This window comes from Sphaerulina musiva (genome assembly GCF_000320565.1).
Source record: "Sphaerulina musiva SO2202 unplaced genomic scaffold SEPMUscaffold_4, whole genome shotgun sequence".
Taxonomy (NCBI): Eukaryota; Fungi; Ascomycota; class Dothideomycetes; order Mycosphaerellales; family Mycosphaerellaceae; genus Sphaerulina; species Sphaerulina musiva.
Genome location: NW_016017386.1, coordinates 1099443 through 1120604, shown reverse-complemented (window position 1 = coordinate 1120604; position 21162 = coordinate 1099443). Strand labels below are relative to the sequence as shown.

The 21162-nt window shown below is 48.6% G+C and overlaps 8 protein-coding genes across 8 annotated transcripts; 5 read left to right on the top strand and 3 right to left on the bottom strand.

Moving 5' to 3' along the window:
• Nucleotides 1–5523: 5523 nt before the first annotated feature.
• SEPMUDRAFT_42167 (uncharacterized protein) lies at nt 5524–6255 on the top strand (the record flags this gene model as incomplete). Its single annotated transcript, XM_016908861.1, has 1 exon — nt 5524–6255. The coding sequence occupies one exon, from the start codon at nt 5524–5526 to the stop codon at nt 6253–6255; it is 732 nt and encodes a 243-aa protein (XP_016761561.1).
• SEPMUDRAFT_148731 (uncharacterized protein) lies at nt 6179–7613 on the bottom strand. Its single transcript, XM_016905113.1, has 2 exons — nt 7183–7613; nt 6179–7071 (listed from the first exon to the last, which is right to left on the bottom strand). The coding sequence occupies exons 1-2, from the start codon at nt 7569–7571 to the stop codon at nt 6978–6980; spliced, it is 483 nt and encodes a 160-aa protein (XP_016761560.1). The 5' UTR covers nt 7572–7613; the 3' UTR covers nt 6179–6977.
• A 3-nt stretch (nt 7614–7616) lies between these two features.
• On the top strand, nt 7617–8288 carry SEPMUDRAFT_148730 (uncharacterized protein). The gene has a single exon (XM_016905112.1). It carries the CDS (start codon nt 7956–7958, stop codon nt 8274–8276), a length of 321 nt encoding a protein of 106 aa, XP_016761559.1. The 5' UTR covers nt 7617–7955; the 3' UTR covers nt 8277–8288.
• Nucleotides 8289–8324: 36 nt separating this feature from the next.
• On the bottom strand, nt 8325–11274 carry SEPMUDRAFT_148729 (dihydroxy-acid dehydratase). Its single transcript, XM_016905111.1, has 2 exons — nt 8957–11274; nt 8325–8884 (listed from the first exon to the last, which is right to left on the bottom strand). The coding sequence occupies exon 1, from the start codon at nt 11220–11222 to the stop codon at nt 9411–9413; it is 1812 nt and encodes a 603-aa protein (XP_016761558.1). The 5' UTR covers nt 11223–11274; the 3' UTR covers nt 8325–8884; nt 8957–9410.
• A 298-nt stretch (nt 11275–11572) lies between these two features.
• Nucleotides 11573–15731, top strand: SEPMUDRAFT_64350 (uncharacterized protein). Its single transcript, XM_016909676.1, has 2 exons — nt 11573–13602; nt 13639–15731. Exons 1-2 carry the CDS (start codon nt 11701–11703, stop codon nt 13957–13959), a joined length of 2223 nt encoding a protein of 740 aa, XP_016761557.1. The 5' UTR covers nt 11573–11700; the 3' UTR covers nt 13960–15731.
• Nucleotides 13509–15731, bottom strand: SEPMUDRAFT_148728 (tpa: non-biotin containing subunit of 3-methylcrotonyl-CoA carboxylase). The gene has a single exon (XM_016905110.1). It carries the CDS (start codon nt 15724–15726, stop codon nt 13978–13980), a length of 1749 nt encoding a protein of 582 aa, XP_016761556.1. The 5' UTR covers nt 15727–15731; the 3' UTR covers nt 13509–13977.
• A 228-nt stretch (nt 15732–15959) lies between these two features.
• Nucleotides 15960–17695, top strand: SEPMUDRAFT_155739 (isovaleryl-CoA dehydrogenase mitochondrial precursor; the record flags this gene model as incomplete). The annotated part of the gene is made up of 1 exon (XM_016907640.1): nt 15960–17695. The coding sequence occupies one exon, from the start codon at nt 15960–15962 to the stop codon at nt 17274–17276; it is 1317 nt and encodes a 438-aa protein (XP_016761555.1). The 3' UTR covers nt 17277–17695.
• A 104-nt stretch (nt 17696–17799) lies between these two features.
• SEPMUDRAFT_148727 (uncharacterized protein) lies at nt 17800–20790 on the top strand. The gene has a single exon (XM_016905109.1). The coding sequence runs from the start codon at nt 18525–18527 to the stop codon at nt 20229–20231; it is 1707 nt and encodes a 568-aa protein (XP_016761554.1). The 5' UTR covers nt 17800–18524; the 3' UTR covers nt 20232–20790.
• The last annotated feature ends 372 nt before the right edge of the window (nt 20791–21162 follow it).

Sequence of the window (21162 nt, the reverse complement as noted above, 5' to 3'; positions counted from 1 at the left end):
GTATAAGGGCAACGGCTATAGTGTATAGTATATAGTAGGTAGTATATAGTAGGTAGTAGGTAGTATATAGTATATAGTAGGTAGTAGGTAGTAGGTAGTATATAGTAGGTAGTAGGTAGTAGGTAGTAGGTAGTATATAGTAGGTAGTAGGTAGTAGGTAGTATATAGTATATAGTGTGTAGTGTATAGTATGTAGTATATAGTGTATAGTGTATAGTATAGTAAGGTATATAGTATAGTAAAGTAAGGTTAAAGCGAGTATCTCTATAGAAGTAGAGGGATATATAGCTACTACAGGTCAATACGAAGAGACAATAGCGATACTATAAGACAATAAGCGAGATAAAAATACTATAAGTAAACAATAGTTCCTTTTAAGTATAGAGAAAACCCCCTTTGTCGTAAATCGATCGATAAAGTATTATTTCTTATAGTATAATAGAGGAACCTAGGCACTATTGTTTTCCTATGTTGTACGCGCGAATCGTACGATTAAAATAGTCTACTTACTATCTCGTTAGGTCGACGACAACTTGTAATATATATATATTTCTCTCTTTTCGAGGTCGATCGATCGATATAGTAAAATATTAGGTACAAGAATAGAGGAACCTAGGCAGTATTATTTTCCTATATTGTGCGCGCGAATCGTACGATCAAAATAGTCCACTTACTATCTCGCTAGGTCAACGACAACTTGAAAAATATATATATTTCTCTAGTTTAGGTCGAGTAAAGTATAGATTTTGATTAGAATCTAGTTATTCTCGGTTGTTTATAGGCCTAGACTTAGATACCTATAGTATTCTATATATATAATTCTATCTACCTAAGATAGATACTATCGAGAGCAATATTCTAACTATATTCTTACTATTAATATCTTTACTTACCCTCGTCGGGGTTGTTTAGAGTTAAAGTTCGTATATCCTTAGCAGTATATACCTCCTGCTATAAACGTAGAATACATACTATTCGTAGTATCTTCAGGGGTTTATACTGCACCTTCGGGGGTAGGTTTAAGCTTTATAGGTATTCGGTATACGCTAGTTTTCGTTGTAAAAGTTATAGTAGTTTTTATACTAGTATTTACGTACGTATCTATATACTCTATACGCTTATATACGCGCTTATATACGCGCTTATATATACGTTCATTTATACGTTTATTCGGACATACTTAGTAGTATTCGTCGTAAAAGTAGTAGCAATTACTACTCTTCCTTCGTTTGTTTATTCGTTCGTTTATTCGTTCGTTTATCCGTTCGTTTATTCGTTCGTTCATTCGTTAATTGATACGAATAGACGATAGCAATATAAGTATCTACTATATATATTATTAACTTAGGAATTGTATCCTTTGTCTTCCTTTCTTTATCGATAATACTAATACTAATACTAATACTAATACTAGTACTATACCTCCTATAGCTATATAAGTTATCCTGAATTCTACTTATAGTATATTCGTAGTATACTAAAAGGGTACAGTTTCGCCGCTGCCTCTACCGCTATTACTACCTCTACTACACTTGTATCCGCTACCTCCGCCGCCGTTACTACCTCTACTATACTTATATCCGCTACCTCTACCTCCGCCGCTGCTACTACTACTAAAGCTGTTGCCCTCGAAGAGAGGGTAGCTATCCTTGAACGTCGCCTCGAATATAAGACAAGTAATACGAAGTCTCTTCGTATAGCCCTATTAATATTGAAGAAAGAGTTCTACGAGCGCCTTACAAAGCTCGAAGATAACGACGACAACGATAGCGACGACGACGATAGCGACGACGACGATAGCGACGACGTCAACGACGATAACGACGGCTATAACAATAGCAACGCTATCGAAGAAGATATTAAGATAGTCTTTAACGACGAAGATATTAAGATAGTCGTTAATAACGAAGATATTGAAATAATGCCTTCGTTCTTGTAGTGATTTAGATAGTTATTTAGACGGTTATTCAGATAGTTATTCGGACGGTTATTTAGACGGTTATTCAGACGGTTATTCGGACGGTTATTCGGACGGTTATTCGGTATTAGTGTCGTTAATCTAGAGACGATAATTGGCTCGCATTCGGTTCTATAGTGTATTTTATACTCTACCTCCTTTTATATCCTACCGAGGATTAGAGTTCTTAATGTCTATCCTTCTGTTCTACGAGTCTATAGATATAGACGTTAACGGTATGCTCAATAGTAGCGACGAAGTTGTAAGCTATAACGATACCCTCGATTTTGATACTAGTTTCGGTACTAACTTTAGGGCCGAATTCGACTTAATAGATTTATTTAACGTAACGGGAGAGTCGGGAGATATACTATATAGCAACTAGTCTATATCGCTACCGAGAGAATTAGTACTACTACTACCTCCTCCGCCTATACCTCCTCCGCCTATACCTCCTCCGCCTATACCGCTATCGCTACTATCGACGATATTAACGAAACGAGCGTCTCTAACCCCCTCCGACTCTATTAGTTAGGCTAGTAGCGATACAAAACGCCGGAGGGCTACGGTAGTAAGACTTAGATAGAATTCCGCAATAGTTACAAAGCTCCTAGAGTTAATAAAAGAGTACTCCTACCTACGCGAGGGTAATAGATTTAAGTCGTAGGCATTGTATACTATAGTTAAAGCGATACGTATCTATACCGCCGGCGAGATGCAGAGGGCGCGCCTAGATATAGAGAAGGTTACGAGTAAAATATAGAATCTCTATCGTAACTAGAAGATATAGACTTTCTGTTTTAACTAGAGTAGATAGACTAGGGATCCGGTTACTAGCTGTCTATCCGCGCTAGATTAAGTACTCGATACCTTTTTTAAGAAACATAAAGAGTACGAGAAGTTCCGTTCTAGACTACTCGAGTTTGAAGCCGAGTTAGACGTATTGTTTCGCAGCTCTAGTACAACTAGCGACGGTATAATTAGGATTGATACTACGGCTACGGATATTGATATAGACAGCTAGTCGTCTATAGACTCGGTGTCTTCTACCTCGCCGACGAGCAATACTACTATAGACAGCTTTAACCTACGAAGGGCCGCTGTTATAAATAGTACTCGGGCTACAAAGAACGTAGGAAGACAGTTAGCTCGAGATATAGTAGGTAGAGGGATAGAAGGTCTTATTACTGCCCTACGCGAGGGTATAGAAGCACTACGTCTAATACTACTACCTAAGCGTCAGTTAGCCGAGTTGTTAAGGACAAAGCCGTTTAAGAAGATCGATAGACTTAATAGACGCGCAGCTGCGAAGGAGTTAAGGAAGATAGGCGTTATAGAAATTAATTACTTCCTCGGTAAGGATATAGAGGATCAAGTTAAGCGGATAGAGAGTATTGTTAGGCGACTATTCGTTGCCGACGCGGACGAAGAAATCGTTAGACCTAGCGTAGACTAGGGATTGTATCTATTTACCTATTTTCGCTATTTTCCTATAGTCGAAACTTAGACTTATAGTCCGTAGGGGCAGCCTTATTAGCTTCCTCGTATCAATTATACTTAATATAGTCCTTCTATATCTACTCTACTAGCTAGTCTCGAAATATATCTATATTAGTCCTATTACTAACTACCTCGACCCCTTCTATAGGCTAATAGCTATAGTAATTATTCTTATCGGCTACGAGTTCTAGTAATAGCTCTATTACGCTCCGTATAGTAAGGAAGTTGTATAGCGTAGTATACGTATATACTAGTCTTGCTTAGATAAGATAACTAAACTCTAGAGCAGCCTTAAATATTTAGAAGCGCCGCTTAAATACCCCGAATATATGCTCTACTACGTTCTATAGCGATAAATATCGGAGATTAAATAGCTCTTTAGGACTCTCCGGCTTTAATCTAGCAATCTAGACTTCTCGTAGGTAATATCGTATACTACAATAGGGAGTAAGAGTTAGAGGACTGTTTGTATAGCTAGTATCCGTAAGATAATATATCCCGTCGGGTATAGTAAAGCTATATCGTAGTACCGCGTCGCTTAAAACTCGACTATCGTAAGCAGATCCCTCCTAACTAGGTAATACGAATATAAATATTCTATTATAATTAACAATAGTAAGTATATTCTATATTAATTAGCCCTTCCGGTTGCGGTATCGATAAGCTTCTTCTAGTTTATAGTATATATTAATATAACTCCTATCTAGCGACCTAACGGCGTCCTTGAAATATAGCTAGTATTTCTACTTTTTAGGTCTCTACTATAGTACGTCGGCATCCTGCTTTATTACTAGCTTAACAACTATCCGGTAGAATTTGACAAGTTTAAGAAGTACTGTATAAAAGAGCTTATATATTGTAGATATTAGATAGCTGAATGTCTCGGCTACGTTACAATAGGAACGGTTCTACGCAACTATATAGAGGAATAATAACAGCTTCTGTCGGCTAGATATCTCGTATCTATCGGTAAGTGTAATAGTACTATAGAGTTCCTCGAATTGTCTAGGTATAAATCGACAGAACCGTCTTATTCGTAGTCGCTAGCCTATTAACTCTCGTAGTTTACGCTCGCTAGCAAAGCGATCGGTATACATTGTCCGGATACCTCCTAGTATACGCCTAAGGACCTCTCTAACAGTATATAGGGCAACGATAATAGTAATAACATAAAGCCGGCGCGCTGTAGCGATACGGCGCTCTTCGAGTTTATCTATATTGTCTATACTACCTCCTACTATCTACCCTATTTCTTCCTCTATATTAGCGCTGCCCTTACCGTCCGTACCGCCCTACCGCCCTACCGTCCGTACCGTCCTACCGTCCGTCCCGATAGCGTTAATAGCGTTAGTAGCGTTGATTGTAGGTCCTTATACTTAGAAGCGAGAAAATAAGGTTGATCTAGCGAGAAGGCGATTTAGCGTCTTTTTTTACGTTAAGTACGCGAGCCTTCCCCCTTTTAAGGCAGATCGGCGTAGTATCTACATTATAGCCAGAAGCTGGGCTTCTAGCTAGAAGCTATAAGGTAAACAAGCGAACGCGACCGTCTTATAGCCTTAAGTGACCTTATAGCTTCTGGCCAGAAGCTATAAGGTGCACAAGCGAACGCGCTCTAACCACAAACCGTCTCCTGCAGGGGCGCTCCCTATAGCCTGTGTCCATTGATAGGAGATTGCGTTGGAGTGTCCTGCAGTCTGCAGAATGATTGTACAAGAACTACCTCCTACATACCGTCCGAGAGCATCTCCTCTACACTTGCTGGGGCACCGATGGCATCGAATCAGTAGCAAAGTAGGACAGTCTGTCATCTTGGCCTCGGGCATGTGAGCCCGCGAGCTCCATACCTCCGCAGACCACGCTCGGTACATGTACCTGACGATCATTCGAAGGTTTGGCACGAACTACGTCAAGTGTCGTCAACACTCGAATCCTTTTTCGACAATGGGGAATCTTGTCTAGCACCTAGGAGGTAGGAGGTCAACCAAATGCTCCTGTTGTCATATGCTGTTCGCTTGCTATCGTCCAGGACCAGCAACTTCAAAGGTGTTCACAGTGTTAAGGTTGTAATGTCGAATAGCACGGGCCTGAGCTATTCAGCCACACTATCCCAAGGTCTACCACCTGCAAAGAAGCAGCAGAGCGTAGAAACACAATCTCAGTCGGCGACCTCCCATGCCAGACCGCAGCAACAGCAGCAGCCAGATTCACAACCACCAAGATATGAACCTTCTCCTTCACATATTCCGCGAACAGGAGCCGAGGAAGAAGAGAATGTCTACGTCCTGACCCTCCTAACAGACAAGCCATTGCACGACCGTATGACCTCTCTGCGCAAGAAATACTTTCCCCAACGAATCAACAAGCTGGCAGCACACCTCACCCTATTTCACGCTCTGCCCGAAAGCAAATTGGACAGCGTCATCATTCCCACTATCCTGGACGTGACCAGACGAACAGCTCCATTCCGCGTCGCAGCAACAGAGCCTTTCCGTATGAAAAAAGGGTTTGCAATCTCCGTCTCGACTCCGCATGGTGGGAGGCAAGCACAGCAAATTCATCGACATTTGCAGGAGGCGTGGAAGGCAGATGGCCAGTGGCTTTCAGATCAGGATGCGGGAGGCTGTCGAGTGCATTACACGTTGATGAATAAAGTGGATGATGAGGTGGAAGTGCAAAACGCGCTTGATGAGCTCAAGGGCTACTGGAAGGGTGATGATGGGAATGCGGAGGGCTTGGCGCTGTGGAGGTATGATCGAGGGTTTTGGAGATGGGAACGCAAGTTCTCTTTCCGAGGTTAGGTGGTGCATGGTCGGGCCCCTCATGGACTATTAGGACGAGACTGAGCATGCGATATGTGTCAGCCACGAGAAATCTGTTTTACGGAGTGTATGACACGCCGCAAGACTGCTGAAGATGCGATTGAACCACTCGCTACCTTATTCAGTACCGGAGCTTGTAGGCCAAGATTGTAATGCCTCCACTACCGGTATCTGCTTGCGATGCATAAAAGGTGGAAGTGGGACTATGAATGCCGCTTGCATTGTCCAGGAAGTTGGTGTTGCAACAGGACGATCAGAGAGCAGCTCTCAGCGCAGGCTCAGAAGCGAGTTGTATCACAATACCGCATGAGGATAACAACGCGAAGACGTGAGCGACGATTAAAGAGAGCTACCTAGCTACACGTTTATTGCAGTGCAAATCCATTCTACATGAAGCTGAAAAGACGACTCGTACGAGCTGATCTGTTTGAACGCGCACACAGGCACACACACACACACACACATGCACAATCGGCCGTTTCGAATCCCCGTTCCACTTCATAGGTATGCACCAGGTTGCTTGAACAAGCCAAAAAACACTACAGAGGTACAACATCGCCTCCTCTTCTTTGAAGGAAAACAAAAAAAGAATCAATCGCAAACCACAACCGAAATCATTTATTTATCCTGTCGTCACCCGACCAGCTAGCTCATCATCCTCCATGACCTTAGTTCATCCACCACGACGTTTCGATTCGTGCTTAAACTTTCGAGGCGATGATTGGGTCGATTGGGTTGCTGCTAAAGTCTTTGTAGCTGTCCGTCACAGCTCCGCTCCAGTTCTCGGTTTGTCCCCTACAACGAATGATGGTCAGCACAAGAACACCACAGGTACCTATCTCCCAGAAGAAGAAAGTAGAAGAAGTAGAAGAAGAAGAGGGGGAAAAAGAAGAAAAAGGGACTTACATCTCATTCTGAAACGTCAAATACGCATACACGTAACTCTCCTGCGTCTCGCTCGGATCCATAGACACCGCCGCCCACACCATCGTCACTGCGCGTCCCGGCACAATCGAAGACGTGGCTCCGTTCAAGATACATTGAATGTACTGTCCATACTTCAGAGGGACCACAGATTCGCACTTGACATTGAAACCCGGGGTGGCGCGATATTCTTCGGCGTTGATGTCGAACGAGTAGTTGCAGGTGTTCGCTCCGCAGCCGATGAGTTTGTTATCAATCTTCCAGTTTGGTTTGACGTTCATGGCTTGGCGCGATTCGAGGGTGCCAGTGGCGGATGTAAGACCTGCGAGGCCCAGGGCGAGGGTGAGGGCGGTGGTGGTGAAGGATGGCATGGTTGCTTCTTTCTTGTTTTGAAAGGGGTACTTTTTTTGTTTTCGAGGGTTGCGGGCGTTGAGGATGTTGAAGAGACGATGATGATGATGATGATGATGATGATGATGATGATGGACGAGGATGGGGAGGAAGATTTCTGTAAGGTAAGCCTGCTGGTAGATATATACAGAGGGTCCCGTATATAGGTATATATATATACCCCCTACCGTATGTAAATGCGAGATAGCGTGACGACGCAGATCAAGCTACTTGCCTTTTGCAGCGTATAGTCCGTGATATTTTCTCTCCGGTCCCGTTACCTCCTGTCCTGTCCTGCCCCGGAATACAGAGGTTGAGAGCATCATCAACAAATAATCTTTCAACCTCTCGGCCCTACCCCAGTCATGAAGAGTCTGACCAGCATATGCCAGCAGAAACCTTCGTGCCGCCCTAGGCTTTCTTTTTCAGCTGACTTCTTTTCAAGTCTTCAGCTTAGAGAACAAGAAGTCGGGTCCATGTTCCTAGCATCTGGTCAAGGCGGTCGTCAGAGCTGCAGGAGCCTCACAGACCAATACCTTGACAACGTGCAATCACTCACTCCACTCACATCCATCAGAGAGCGAGAGAAGAGCGAGAGAAGTTCCTTCCATACGAACGAGCAATTTCGCCTTCTCAGCTCCCTTCGCCATGTGATGAATGCTGATGCTACTGTCATCATCTCATAAGGTAGCTCATGCCCTACCTGCACATTCATGCCAAAATTACATCTCCATGCGTGTCGTGAACCTTTTCTTTTTTGGTTTTGCATTTTCCTTTTGCTTCTTTCCGATGGTCTGTCTCTACAGCCAGGATCTTTTCTACGGTGCTGACGGTGGTGTAGAAAGTGTCGAGATCGAGCCAGCCAGGTGTGTGCGGACATCACGTAACGTTCCGAAGGGTTTCCTTCCCCGAGGTCCATGTAGGTATGTAGAGAGGGAGACTCACGTGGCCGCGCAGCCTCGATATTGGCGCGTTTCCATCAGCTGATTCGGCTCTGTCCGGTAACATGTATGCTATAAGCGGTATAAGCATAGGTACACCTAGAAGGTACAGTACCTACCTAACATCGGATTCGCTTCGCATGATGATGAAGTGTTTGCCCTAGCTGAGCGTAAAAACTCTATTAATATGCCATTGCCACTCCAGTCCATCGGGCAATAATTAGAACCCGTATAGCAGCGTGCTGCACTGGTTCCACTAATGAGCCTATATGCGAAAGTGCAGCAGCACCCTGTTGTGTCGTAATTCTTCACGGCTAAAGAGGCGCCTTTGAGTGTTGTCGAACTATATATACCTAGGTAGATATGATCAATATAGATCTCGAGAATGGTCTGTTGAAGCCTGTTCCATCATGCCTACTACTCACTAGTGTGACTTTGGTTTTGACAAAAAAATAAACAGCAATTCCAAACGCTCCGGGAAACTCTCCCACCACGATTGCATCGCATCCCATGTCCACACCGTAATCCGTACAGGCGGCTTGAGCGTGAGACTATGCGTGCATGTCTAAGATGAAATTCAAAATGGTCCCAAGGTCCTGGGCAGTAATCGGAAAGAGGCGTGTGCGGGACGGATCACTGTTCCGACCTCCGAGCTCGCTCTTGTGTTCGTATCGACTCGTAAAATTTCTTTTGTCATGGCATGATGCCGTGGAAGGCCTGCCCGGTCATCAACTTTTTTATTACAGTAAATACCGAGTAGATTTCTCTAAATGCCTCCATCAGTGCACCACCGCCACTACCAGTACCACCACCACAAACGCCGTGCTGTATTGAACCGGGTATAATACATCCTTGAGGTAGTCACCCACCCTGACCTCATCACATGCCATCCGTGATGCAGCCGTGACTAGCATCCTGTACAATGTGGGCGTATTTGTACAGCGTCCCCTTTTGGTATTTCAGAGCAGGTGCCTTGAACTCCAGCTTTCGTTTTTGCAGCTCTTCAGGTGTGGTGTCGATGATGTCGATGACACGCTTCTCAGCATCAATTGTGATCGTATCGCCATCTCGGACGAGGCCAATGGGGCCTCCAGCTTGTGCTTCGGGCGTGACGTGGCCGATCAGGAAACCATGTGAACCACCAGAGAATCGTCCATCGGTGATCAGAGCGACGTCGTTACCAAGACCAGCTCCCATGATGGCGGAAGAGGGCTTCAACATCTCCGGCATACCAGGTCCGCCCTTGGGGCCTTCGTAGCGGATGATGACGACAGTCTTCTCGCCCTTCTTGATCTCACCGCGCTCGAGTGCTTCGACGAAGAGATCTTCGGCGTCGTAGCACTTGGCCTTGCCAGTAAAGACAGTACCTTCCTTGCCGGTGATTTTGCCAACAGCTCCGCCTGGTGCCAGAGAACCGCGAAGAATGCACAAGTGACCAGTAGGCTTGATTGGGTTGCTGAGAGGTCGAATGATATCCTGGCTTTCTGGGAAGCTTGGTGCCTTCTCATAGTTCTCTTTGATAGTCTTGCCAGTTGCCGTGATTCGATCGCCATGGAGCAGACCTTCGCCAAGCAGGAATTTAATCAAGCTGGGTGTGCCTCCAATCTCGTGCAAGTCTTGGAAGACATACTTCCCTGAAGGCTTGAGATCTGCTAGGAATGGTGTTCGATCTGTAACTTTTTGAAAGTCATCGATTGTAAGATCAATCCCAACGCTGTGGGCAATGGCGATCAAGTGCAGGACTGCATTTGTTGAGCCACCGGTGATGTTGAGAAGAACCATGGCATCTTCCAGCGCGTCGCGCGTGATGACGTCCGAGGGTCTAATGTCTTCCTTGAGCAGGTTGCGAATGGCGGGACCAACGGCCATGACTTCAAGCTGTTTTGCTTTGCTCATTGCGGGATTCGTTGATGACCCGGGGAGAGTCATACCAAGCAGCTCAATGATGGATGCCATCGTGTTTGCCGTGTACATGCCGCCACAGGCGCCGCAATGGGGAATGGCGTTGCGGATGACGTCTGACCTTTCGTCTTCGTTGATCTCGCCTGTAAGGAACTGTCCGTAGGCTTGGAAGGCCGACACAATGTCCAATTTCGCATTTTTTGCCTGTACACCACAGCCAGCAGCAGTGGTACCTCCATACACCATGATACTCGGCCGATTGACCCGCCCCATGGCCATTACCACACCCGGCATGTTCTTGTCACAGCCTGGGATACTGATGTTTGCATCGTACCACTGCCCATTCATAACCGTTTCAATCGAGTCGGCGATGATGTCTCGGCTCTGCAGCGAATAGCGCATGCCCTTGGTGCCCATGGAAATACCATCACTGACGCCGATGGTGTTGAACTGCATGCCCAACAAGCCGGCCTTTTGCACGCTCTCCTTGATCTTGTGGTTCAAGTCCAACAGGTGCATATTGCACGGATTGCCCGAGAACCACACGGACGAAATGCCGACCTGGGCTTTGTTCATGTCGACTTCGGTCATGCCGGTGGCGTACAGCATGGCCTGCGACGCGCCCTGCGACTTGGGCTGGGTGATGGTCTTCGACACGGCATTAAGGCCAGAGGCATCGCCATCGACGGGAGAGGCCTGTCTTCTGCGTGCGGTGAGGGAGAGAGCTCGCGTCTGCCATTGACTGCGAGCGCACCACGCGGGTCGGGATCGGAGGGCGGAGGTGAACATGTCTCTGATGCGGCGGATGGAGCCTCTGCCTGTGGGTGGCGGTGGCAGTGGCAGTGACAATGACAGACAATGGAGAAGTCGAAGGCAATGGCATTGGCATCCTCGACAATAAATTGTGACTCTCTCCGAGCTCGGGAGGCGGCACAGATCAGCATTCACGGAAGCGCTCCCATTCGTCGATGCCGCCCGGCCCGATCAGAACTGCCGGACACTTCCATCCACTTCCACTGAACGACATACCTCCTACAACATCTGTATTGTACTTTTCTTCGCTATACCTGGCCGGACCATCAGCCTTCTCACGCGAGAGACTATCAGGTCAAATGAAGGTAATGAATGGTATAGGTTATCAGATGACTCGTCCCAGCCTCCAGGTGCTCCTTGGAATGCTGCGGCAAGGGATGTATGATGAGACTTCACAAACGCACACCATGCTCGGTCTTCTGTCGACGTACAGTCGACGACCACTCACGTATACATGGCCAGCCTATCGCTCGTCGGCACCTCGTTGCTCGGTTTCTTTGGCTCACTGACTTCGATTCTGAAAGCACCTCTGGCATTGAATACATCAGCCATCATCGCAACATCCCATACCAAGAGCGCGCTGCTGCCACTCACCTTCAAGCCCTTTCCTTTAGGTTCCATCAGGCCCGCAGGATGGCTGCGGAACGAACTACGGCTCATGTCGGATGGTCTCGCGGGACATGAACATGACTTCTACAAGTACGTTGCGCATTCCGTTTGGCTGGGCGGGGATCAAGACTACTCCGGACTCAATGAGGCGTTTCCGTACTGGTTCAATGGACTGGTGGCGCTGGCCTATGGTCTTGATGATGAGCGTCTGAAGCAACAGGTCACGACTTCCCTCCAGACCGTCTTCGATAATCAGCAGGAAGATGGCTGGCTAGGACCAGAAAAGACCACGAGAGACAGAAACCTATGGGCAAGATTCCCTTTCTTTCTAGGACTGATTCAATTGGCCGAAGCAGACAGCGCTTGGACTCAGCCCGTCGTGGAGAAGCTCCATGTCTTCATGAGATTGATGGACCGCATGATGAAGGATAATTATACGGGCTACAATCCGCCCAACGATAATTGCTCGCCTGGAAACTGTGGAAGTGATTGGGGAAGGGTAAGAATGCAGGATGGCATGATCACTTTGCAATGGCTGTACGAGCATCATCCTGCAAATCAATCTCGACTACTACTCGACAATATGAGATATTTACACGAAGGCGGCCTGAACTGGGAGTCTTGGTATACTGAAGAAGTGTACATGGGAAGGTTATTCGACAAAGACTTCAACGTTGTCAATCCGCATGGCACATACGACGATCCCAACTTTCCCTTCGAACATGGAGTGAATGTCGGCCAAGGATTAAAAGCTGCAGCAGTAGTACGACGATGGAACCATAATGCCACTCTGGTGCAAACTGCTATGAACGGTGTCAACTGGACAATGCGGTATCATGGCTCTGCGTCTGGCTCTATCCTCGCTGATGAAAGACTCGTTGGTCTCTCGCCATATAGTGGCTCGGAGCTATGCACTACTGTGGAGACCATGTATTCACTGTCTTATTTATACCAAGCGCTTGGGACTAACTATTACGCTGACCGCGCTGAGTTGGCCGCATTCAATGCCCTTCCTGCTGCAATGACGCCCGACCATTGGGCGCATCAGTACATGTCGCAACCGAATCAGCCATATGCCAAGCACCTTGACAAAACTCCCTTCTACAACACGAATGCATGGGGTGCAACATTTGGTCTGGAACCGAATTATCCTTGCTGCACTGTCAATCATCCACAAGGCTGGCCGAAGTTCCTATCGAGCAGCTGGGTCCGGGTCGGTAGGAGCGGAGTGGCGCATGTCCTCCTTAGTCCCAGCAGCATCAATACCACCATCTTAAACAGTCCTGTGACGATTGTCTGTAACACGGCATATCCATTCCTAGACCATTTGTCGTATACCATTACCACTACCAAGCCTATCACCCTTTACGTCCGAGTTCCACAATGGGCAGGCCCCACATACTCCGACACTACCATCACAGTCAACAACACCTCGCCATCCTCCGTCAATCCGAACACCGAAACGGGTCTCCACGCCATCTCCCTCTGCCCTGGAACAACGCACATCAGTTACAACCTCCCATCCTCCATCCGCGCCGAGTCGCGCGCAAATGAAACCGTAGCAATATACAAAGGCCCTCTCCTATACGCCTTGGAAGTCTCACACACAAACACTTCCACTCTCCCCAAAACCCCTGCAGGGGATTCCACGTATGCATCCGATTACGCACCTGCAGAATGCAGAGATTACGAATTTCACAACACGAGTGCGTGGAACTACGCCATTGATCCGAGTTCTTTGAGATATGTTTTACCGCAGCCATGGGAAGCGAAGAAGATGAAGGGCGGTGTCGCTGCTGCTGCCGCTGCTGATGAACTTCCCAATCCAATCTGGACATCAGGCGCCGCGCCGGGGTATATCGAAGTAGAAGGGTGTAAGATTAATTGGGACATGTACTTGAATAGTGTACCCGGTTATCCGCCTGTGGGGAAAGAAAAGAAATACTGTATTTCTGAAAAGGAGGTGTTGAGGTTAGTGCCATATGGAACTGCGAAGACGCATATGGCGGAATTGCCAGTGATTGATCTTGCACGTACTGAGGAGAGAAGCGTAAAGGAGCAGGAGCAGGAGGAGGAGCAGGAGAAGGAAGAAAGCAATGGCTAAGAAGATACGATAAGGGTATTACATCCTGAACACGCCAAACTTCGTCTCTTTTTTCTCCACGCTCCCCGTCATAGCAGCCTGTAAACCCATTCCCAATACCCTCCGAGTATGACTGGGAGGTATCACGCCATCATCCCATAACCTCGCAGTTCCGAAGGTAACTTCACTTTCCCTTTCAATCCGCTTTTTCAGTTCCGGATCCACCGTCTTCCCCACCGCAGCCATGACAGAGGACAACTGTTCCGCACCCATGACACTCGTCTTCGCCGAGGGCCAGCTCCACAAGAAATTCGGGCTGTAAGCTCTCCCACACATTCCATAATTGCCCGCGCCCGCCGAACTACCTACCAATACAGTAAATTTGGGAACTTGTGCGCAAGCAACTGCGGTAACGAGTTTGGCACCATTCTTGGCTATACCTCCTTTTTCTGCGTCTTGCCCGACCATGAAGCCGGAGATGTTTTGGAGGAATATCAAGGGGATGTGGCGTTGACAGCAGAGTTGAATAAAATGGGCACCTTTGAGGGAGGACTCGCTAAAAAGGATTCCGTTGTTGGCGATGATTCCCACGGGGTGCCCATAGATCGAGGCGAAGCCCGTGAGGAGGGTTTTGCCGTATGAGGGCTTAAATTCGGAAAATTCGGAGCCATCCACGATGCGTGCGATGACTTCGTGCATGTTGATCGACTGTTTGAGATTGGTGCCTACTATACCTCCGAGTTCCTCGACATCGTACAGAGGTTCTTGGAAAGTTTCTTTCCGAGCAGGATTTGGGGATTTGGGGTAGTTGAGGTTGGCAATGCTTCTTCGAGCGAGGACGAGAGCATGCGTGTCGTCTTCTGCGAGGTAGTCTGTCACGCCCGAGACTTCGGAATGGAGTTTCCCGCCTCCTAGATCTTCGGCACTGACTTCTTCTCCCGTGGCAGCTTTGACGAGAGGCGGGCCTGCCAGGAAAATGGTGCCTTGTCCTTTGACAATGATGCTCTCGTCGGACATGCTAGGCACGTAGGCGCCGCCCGCTGTACATGATCCCATGACCACACTGATCTGTGGTATCCCTTGAGCGGACATGTTGGCTTGGTTGTAGAAAAAGCGGCCAAAGTGATCTCGATCTGGGAAGACGTTGGCCTGATGTGGCAGGTTTGCTCCACCGGAATCTACGAGGTACACACATGGCAGACGATTCTGTTGGGCAATTTCTTGAGCGCGCAAGTGCTTTTTGATAGTGATGGGGTAATAGGAGCCGCCCTTGACAGTGCTATCATTGGCCAGGATCATGCATTGTACGCCTTCTACAGTCCCAATACCAGTGACAATACCGCCGCCCGGCACGTCTTCCCCAGGGTACATCTCATGGCCAGCGAGAGCACTCAACTCGAGGAAGCTCGTGCCCGGATCGACCAGAGCAGTGATGCGGTCTCTGACCAGCAGTTTCCCTCGCTCCACGTGCTTCTGTCTCGACTTCTCGGGCCCTCCCTTGGCGGCAGACTCATGGAGAGCCGTCAGCGTGTGCATGTATTCTGCCATGGCGGCGGCATTGTCCCGGAAGGCATTGCTGGATGGGTCTACTGCCGTCTGGACGACGGACAGCTGTGCGGCGTGGTGAGGGCTCGTGTAGGTGGACGCTTTCCGTCGTTGACTGAGGTAGTGGCATTGGACTGGCTGGAGGACGAGGCGGAGGGGGAGGGGGTGGTGAAGGAGTCGTTGGCGGCGTGGAACGTGGTGCAACAGCGCTCGCGCAGGTAAAGGCAGCAGGAGGGAGGCCATCGTGGGATCGGTAGCTCGCTCTCACATCCTGCTGGTCCCCATACCTACACTATGTACCTACACTATAGGTACTGTACACACGCTCACACCACGGTGAAGCTGTTGCTTGAGCCGAGCCCGCTCGCTTATCAACGGCACAGACGCGTCTCCCCACAGACACAAGATGGAGCCGCTTCCACTCCCGCCTCCGCTCCCTTCCCCTCCTGCCCTTCCATCTTTTGTCCCTCTCCAATATGCCCCCATCAATACACCTCCGAACCGCTCTGCTACAGTCCACAAGGACTCTTGGATGTCCAGCAACACGGATAGTTCCACAATGTATCGTCTCTCGATCGCCGAAAGAACACCGCTACGCCTCCACTACCAAACACCCCAAAGGCTTCTCCCCACCCACGACATCGGACCTCGAAGAACTGCGTGAACGAACCATCGAATTTGTCCGTCGAGAAATCCCGCACGACCTCGCGCAGGCCACCGACCACAACAATGAGTTCCCTAACGACCTCTGGAAGAAATTCGGCGAGGCAGGCTTCCTCGGCATCACCGCAGACGAGGACTATGGAGGTCTCGCCATGGGTTATCAGGCCCACTGCATCGTCCTGGAAGAACTCAGTCGAGCTTCGGGGAGTATAGGCCTCTCGTATGCCGCTCACTCGCAATTATGTGTGAACCAGTTCCAGCTGCATGCAAACGCCGAGCAGAAAGAGAAGTGGTTGCCGGGCCTGCTGTCGGGTGACTATATTGGAGCATTGGCCATGAGCGAACATACTGCGGGAAGCGATGTGGTGAGCATGAAAATGACTGCCAAAAAGGTTGATGGAGGCTATCAATTGAATGGGAGTAAGATGTGGATCACGAACGGACCGGATGCGCATGTGATCATCGTGTATGCGAAGACGTTACCTGAGGCCGGGAGCAAAGGCATCACCGCTTTCTTGGTTGATACGACCACACCCGGATTTAGCGTCGCAAGGAAACTGGACAAACTGGGTATGAGGGGGTCCAACACCGGAGAACTGCTGTTCGACAACGTTTTTGTGCCTGATTCTGCCATTATGGGACCACTGAATAAAGGAGTAAAAGTTTTGATGGAAGGTCTAGATCTGGAACGATTGGTTCTTTCCGCTGGTCCGCTCGGTCTGATGCAAGCTGCTCTAGATGTCACGTTGCCATATGTGCACGAAAGGAAGCAGTTCGACCAACCTCTGGCACACAACCAATTCATACAAGGCAAGCTAGCCGACATGTACACAAAGTACAGAGCCAGTTCGGCCTTCACATACTCTGTTGCACGGGCCATCGATGAGAGTCACGAAGATCCCGTCATCAAGACTCAAGACTGTGCCGGTGCGATCCTGTATGCTGCCGAGAGAGCTTCAGAGTGTGGCATGGACGCCATCCAATGTTTGGGAGGTATGGGCTACATGAACGAAATGGCTGCTGGGCGCATCATGCGTGACGCGAAGTTATACGAGATTGGTGCTGGGACCAGCGAAGTGAGGAGAATGGTGATTGGGAGAGCTTTTAACAAAGAGTACGGGACGAGGTAATGGGATGGCACGTGGTAATAATTTTCTTATTCACCACATTACCCCCACCTGATCGGAGCCATGTCAGCGGTAATGTCCCTCGATGCTTATGCATCTATATAGTGTGGTCCGTGGCGCCGTATCAGTTCGTGGTCCTGTCTTTCCAAGCGAGCGCACCGACTAGGCTGGCTTTGGAAAACAATGACCACGATCGATCATCGATGGGCACACTGGTAAATCCGCATTTGCAGTCGAGAACCATTGGCGCACGGTGAGCTGGAGAAATAGGTGAGCTTCGATATACATCAATCTCTGCGCAGTCCAAGAGGAGAGTAGTAACCACGACTCACTGCCAAAGAAAAATCAAACAGAAGAGTTGAGACACTCTGCAAACTGCCAGTGCGCACAATGCGCAGATATCAAAAAAAGTACACTTTCCGACGCAAATTCCGTTTCAAAACGGTCGAAACGGTTGTGCCACGAGTAGCGATATGACGACGGTACCCTGACCAGAAACCCGCCGCCACACCTTCGTGTGGCTTGCGCCGCGGCAGGATCGGAGATATATGTATACTGACTGCTAATGCAGCTTGGTCCGGCTGCATCGGTACGCGACCTGCTTTGCATGGCAAAATCAGTCTGATAAGGCATATGCAATTGCTACAACCTTCGCAGCAGCCACTGGCATGTATAGCCCCGCTGTTCAGCCGAGTTGCATTCTTTGAACAACGTCGTATATCTGGATGTCAACTGAGTACGCATCACGGATTTCCCAAATGAGCTGCAACGGGTGGGCTTGAGTCAGATGCGCTATACAATAATAGCACTGAGCATTGAGCATTCTTGCTATGTACTACTTCTTGTAGCAGTTGCAGAAGTATGCTTTCGTTCTGACTCTGGCTGACACCGTTAGCCAATATGCTATTGAAGCAAAATAGCGTGCGCGAGTCTAACTGCGACAGAAGACGGCAGACAGGTAGGGCCCGTGGTATAGACCTTAATACAGGCTATAGCAGACCTTCTATCAACCACTACGTCGAATCCGGACACTGAAACGGTTGGTAGCGGCGCCACAGCAGAGGGACGAAATCAAGTACGGTGTGTTAAAGAAGGCGGTGTCGTCGTGGCCTCGCACGCGCATCTGCACACTGTACGAGCTAACCAACTAACGAACATCCATCCATTCATTCATTCATTCGATTCCCACGCCTATGGTCGTTCACAGTCACTCACTAGGTCATCACGTTGCAAGAGAAGGCGAAAGAAAAAATGCCGCGACCAGCATCTCTCTCGCATAGCATGAACTCACCACACCACCGTGATGGGGGCGAGAGCATTGCAGCAGAATCTTTATCACGTACACCAACAATGAAAAAGGCCAAAGCGAGACTCAGCCGACTCTTACGTCGAAAAAGCTTCGAAGCACAAGATTTCTCCTCAATGTACGAAGGCAAGGAAGCGAGGAATTACAGCAAAAATTCCATCAAATCATTCCAACGTCGGACCATTATCGCCACTCAACCTATCGGCGGAGGGACACGAGACATCAGATGGCATCCAGTGGAACAAGCGCCGCCCGAACACTTTGAACATGATCCCCACAAGCTGAGCATGGTTTCCGAGCGCGACGAGCCTCTCTCGCCCGGTCTACTGGCGAGACCAGCTTCAACGTCGGCAGCATCTCATAAATGCCGCAACTGCAGACCATCAACATTCGAGTTGTATGGATACCGACCCGACTCTCGACCAGGATCGTCGGTGAAGTCGTGCTTCATCAACAAGGGCATTGCCGGCAGTAGCTGCAAACATGATAGCATGTTTACGGATTCCTCGGAGTTGTGTGCCATGCCTAATGATGAGGATGATGAACATCGAGATCAATTGCGACAGATTCATGAGTTGCCTTCTTCGCAATCTATGACGAGACTTGGTCATGGTCGTACGCCGTCTTGCAGTGCACCGATTCCCTGCATCTCAGTTCTTGGCGATGGAGTAGCAGAAGCGACGGAGGAGGACGAGGAGAAGGCCCAGGAGGAGGAGGAGGATAATGATGATAATGATGACAATGATGATGATGATGAAGTCGACTACTCCGACACAGGAAGTGAATACGATGCGGTACTACAGGAAGCCGAGAGGATTCCAGTGTCACCTATAGCACCTCCGTCGCCACATGCTTCTGCTGCTGCGGCGGCCGCCGCCATACCACAAGTAACAGCCGTCGATGTCCAGAGAATGCCCGACTTTTCTTTTGTGCCCAACACGATCTCGACCCGCGGCACGACCAATAACACGAACACGAACAACAGACATCTCTCCCCCATGGGCAACTCCTCCATTTCAGCAACAATGGCAGATTACGATAACACTTCCACCGACTGGCAGGTCGAATGTTACCGTCTGCGAAAACAACTCAAAGCCGTCGAGCTTCAACTCCGATACAAAGCCGAACTTCTCCTCTCAGAGCAAAGCCGCGTCGCAGCCGTCGAAGCCGAAGTCGAGCGAACCAAAACCGAACTGCAGCTCTGTCGAGGCGAAACGCAACTGCTCCGCGTGAGCAATGGGTTGAAACATGACGAAACATGTGCGTTGAAAGCTGAACTGGGGAGTTTGCAGAGTAGTGATCAGAATCGAAATAAAGATTTGGTGGCGAAATTGAGGGTCATGACGGAGAGGTTGGCGTTGGAGGAGGATGCGGTCGCTGATAAGGATTTGAGGATCAAGTGGTTGGAGAAGGAGAGGGAGGAGTTGGAGAGGGAGAATCGGCTTTTGGAAAATGTCAAGGGCGCATTGTGGGGTCATATGGAGCAGGCGAGGAAGAGGGAGGTGGGTACTGGTAGCACGGCTGCTGATCCTCCGCATTCTCCTCCTGCTACTGCTGCCACTGCCACTGCCGCCGCAGCCGCCGCCGCCGCTGTTGCTGTTGTTGTGAGTAGTCCTGTGTCGGACAGGGAACATCCTGCTTGGTGGATTTGAAAGGACCTTTGGTCCAGTCCTTCTTTGTTTTCCTTTTGTTCTTAGCTGGGGGAAGATGTCACGTTCTCTACGCTGTGTGGAAACAGCGACAATTTCCTTATTACGACAATTTCATTAGTAGTAAAATTTTGCACGATCGTTCAGATTGCTGCTCCGCAGAAATGTAATGGTAATATCACACCCCTTTCCAATTGACCTCTTGATGTCATCTCATTCCATTCTAGTTCTTTGACTGTTGCCCCCGAGACTACTCCATGGACCATGGGTAGACAAAAGCTGGATATGGCATCATACCTTGGGTAGGTTTGAATGCACTCTTGTCGAGGATGGTTGATAGCTTCTGGAATATAGGTTCTTGGTATAAAACACATCCGTGTCGAGAGGAAGGGCTTAGTTCTGTTGCGAAGCCGAAGTGTCCCTTCAAATGCGGCTTTCGGACGGTAGTCTGCTCCATGAAGCCGCGGTATCCGAGGCGGTGTGAGCTTTGAAGCTTGCCCAGTGCAGCATTTTTGCTTCTTTGGGCAGGGCGAATAGGTAGCGTTGGTAGCAAGTCCACGACGGCATCGGTAGGTCGTCTTGCTATCAAAGCCACAATGGAAAATGTAAGACGGAACTGGAGGTCCGTAGAGAGCAGCACGAAGGAGTCCTCGAGGATGAAAAGACTTCTTGTTCAGATTGTGTGCCAGGACTGGTCAAGTATTGGAATTGGTTTCATTTCAGCTGTTACTCAAAAGACAAGCGTATCGGTGATATGAAACTCTCGAACTTGCTTTATCACAAAGTCAGAGATGAAAGTCACTAATTTATTCACTTCTGTTCCCTGCTCTGCCATACTGTGCCGATGATGATGCGGTGTAGAGGAAGAAAGACGTGCGGGTGTTTCCGCTTATGTTGCCTGAGGTTGTACAACACGCGCGGGGCAAGCGCGTCA

What these genes read in the sequence shown, in the direction of transcription:
- SEPMUDRAFT_148730 (XM_016905112.1), top strand. Translation starts at nt 7,956, where the DNA reads ATGAAGAGTCTGACCAGCATATGCCAGCAGAAACCTTCGTGCCGCCCT.
- SEPMUDRAFT_148728 (XM_016905110.1), bottom strand. Translation starts at nt 15,726, where the DNA reads ATGGCCTCCCTCCTGCTGCCTTTACCTGCGCGAGCGCTGTTGCACCAC.
- SEPMUDRAFT_148729 (XM_016905111.1), bottom strand. Translation starts at nt 11,222, where the DNA reads ATGTTCACCTCCGCCCTCCGATCCCGACCCGCGTGGTGCGCTCGCAGT.
- SEPMUDRAFT_148731 (XM_016905113.1), bottom strand. Translation starts at nt 7,571, where the DNA reads ATGCCATCCTTCACCACCACCGCCCTCACCCTCGCCCTGGGCCTCGCA. An exon ending in TTGACGTTTCAGAATGAGAT is followed by an intron (nt 7,072 to 7,182) that starts GTAAGTCCCTTT and finishes CATTCGTTGTAG; the next exon opens with GGGACAAACCGAGAACTGGA.
- SEPMUDRAFT_148727 (XM_016905109.1), top strand. Translation starts at nt 18,525, where the DNA reads ATGCCGCGACCAGCATCTCTCTCGCATAGCATGAACTCACCACACCAC.
- SEPMUDRAFT_64350 (XM_016909676.1), top strand. Translation starts at nt 11,701, where the DNA reads ATGGCCAGCCTATCGCTCGTCGGCACCTCGTTGCTCGGTTTCTTTGGC. An exon ending in ATCCGAGTTCTTTGAGATAT is followed by an intron (nt 13,603 to 13,638) that starts GTTTTACCGCAG and finishes AAGAAGATGAAG; the next exon opens with GGCGGTGTCGCTGCTGCTGC.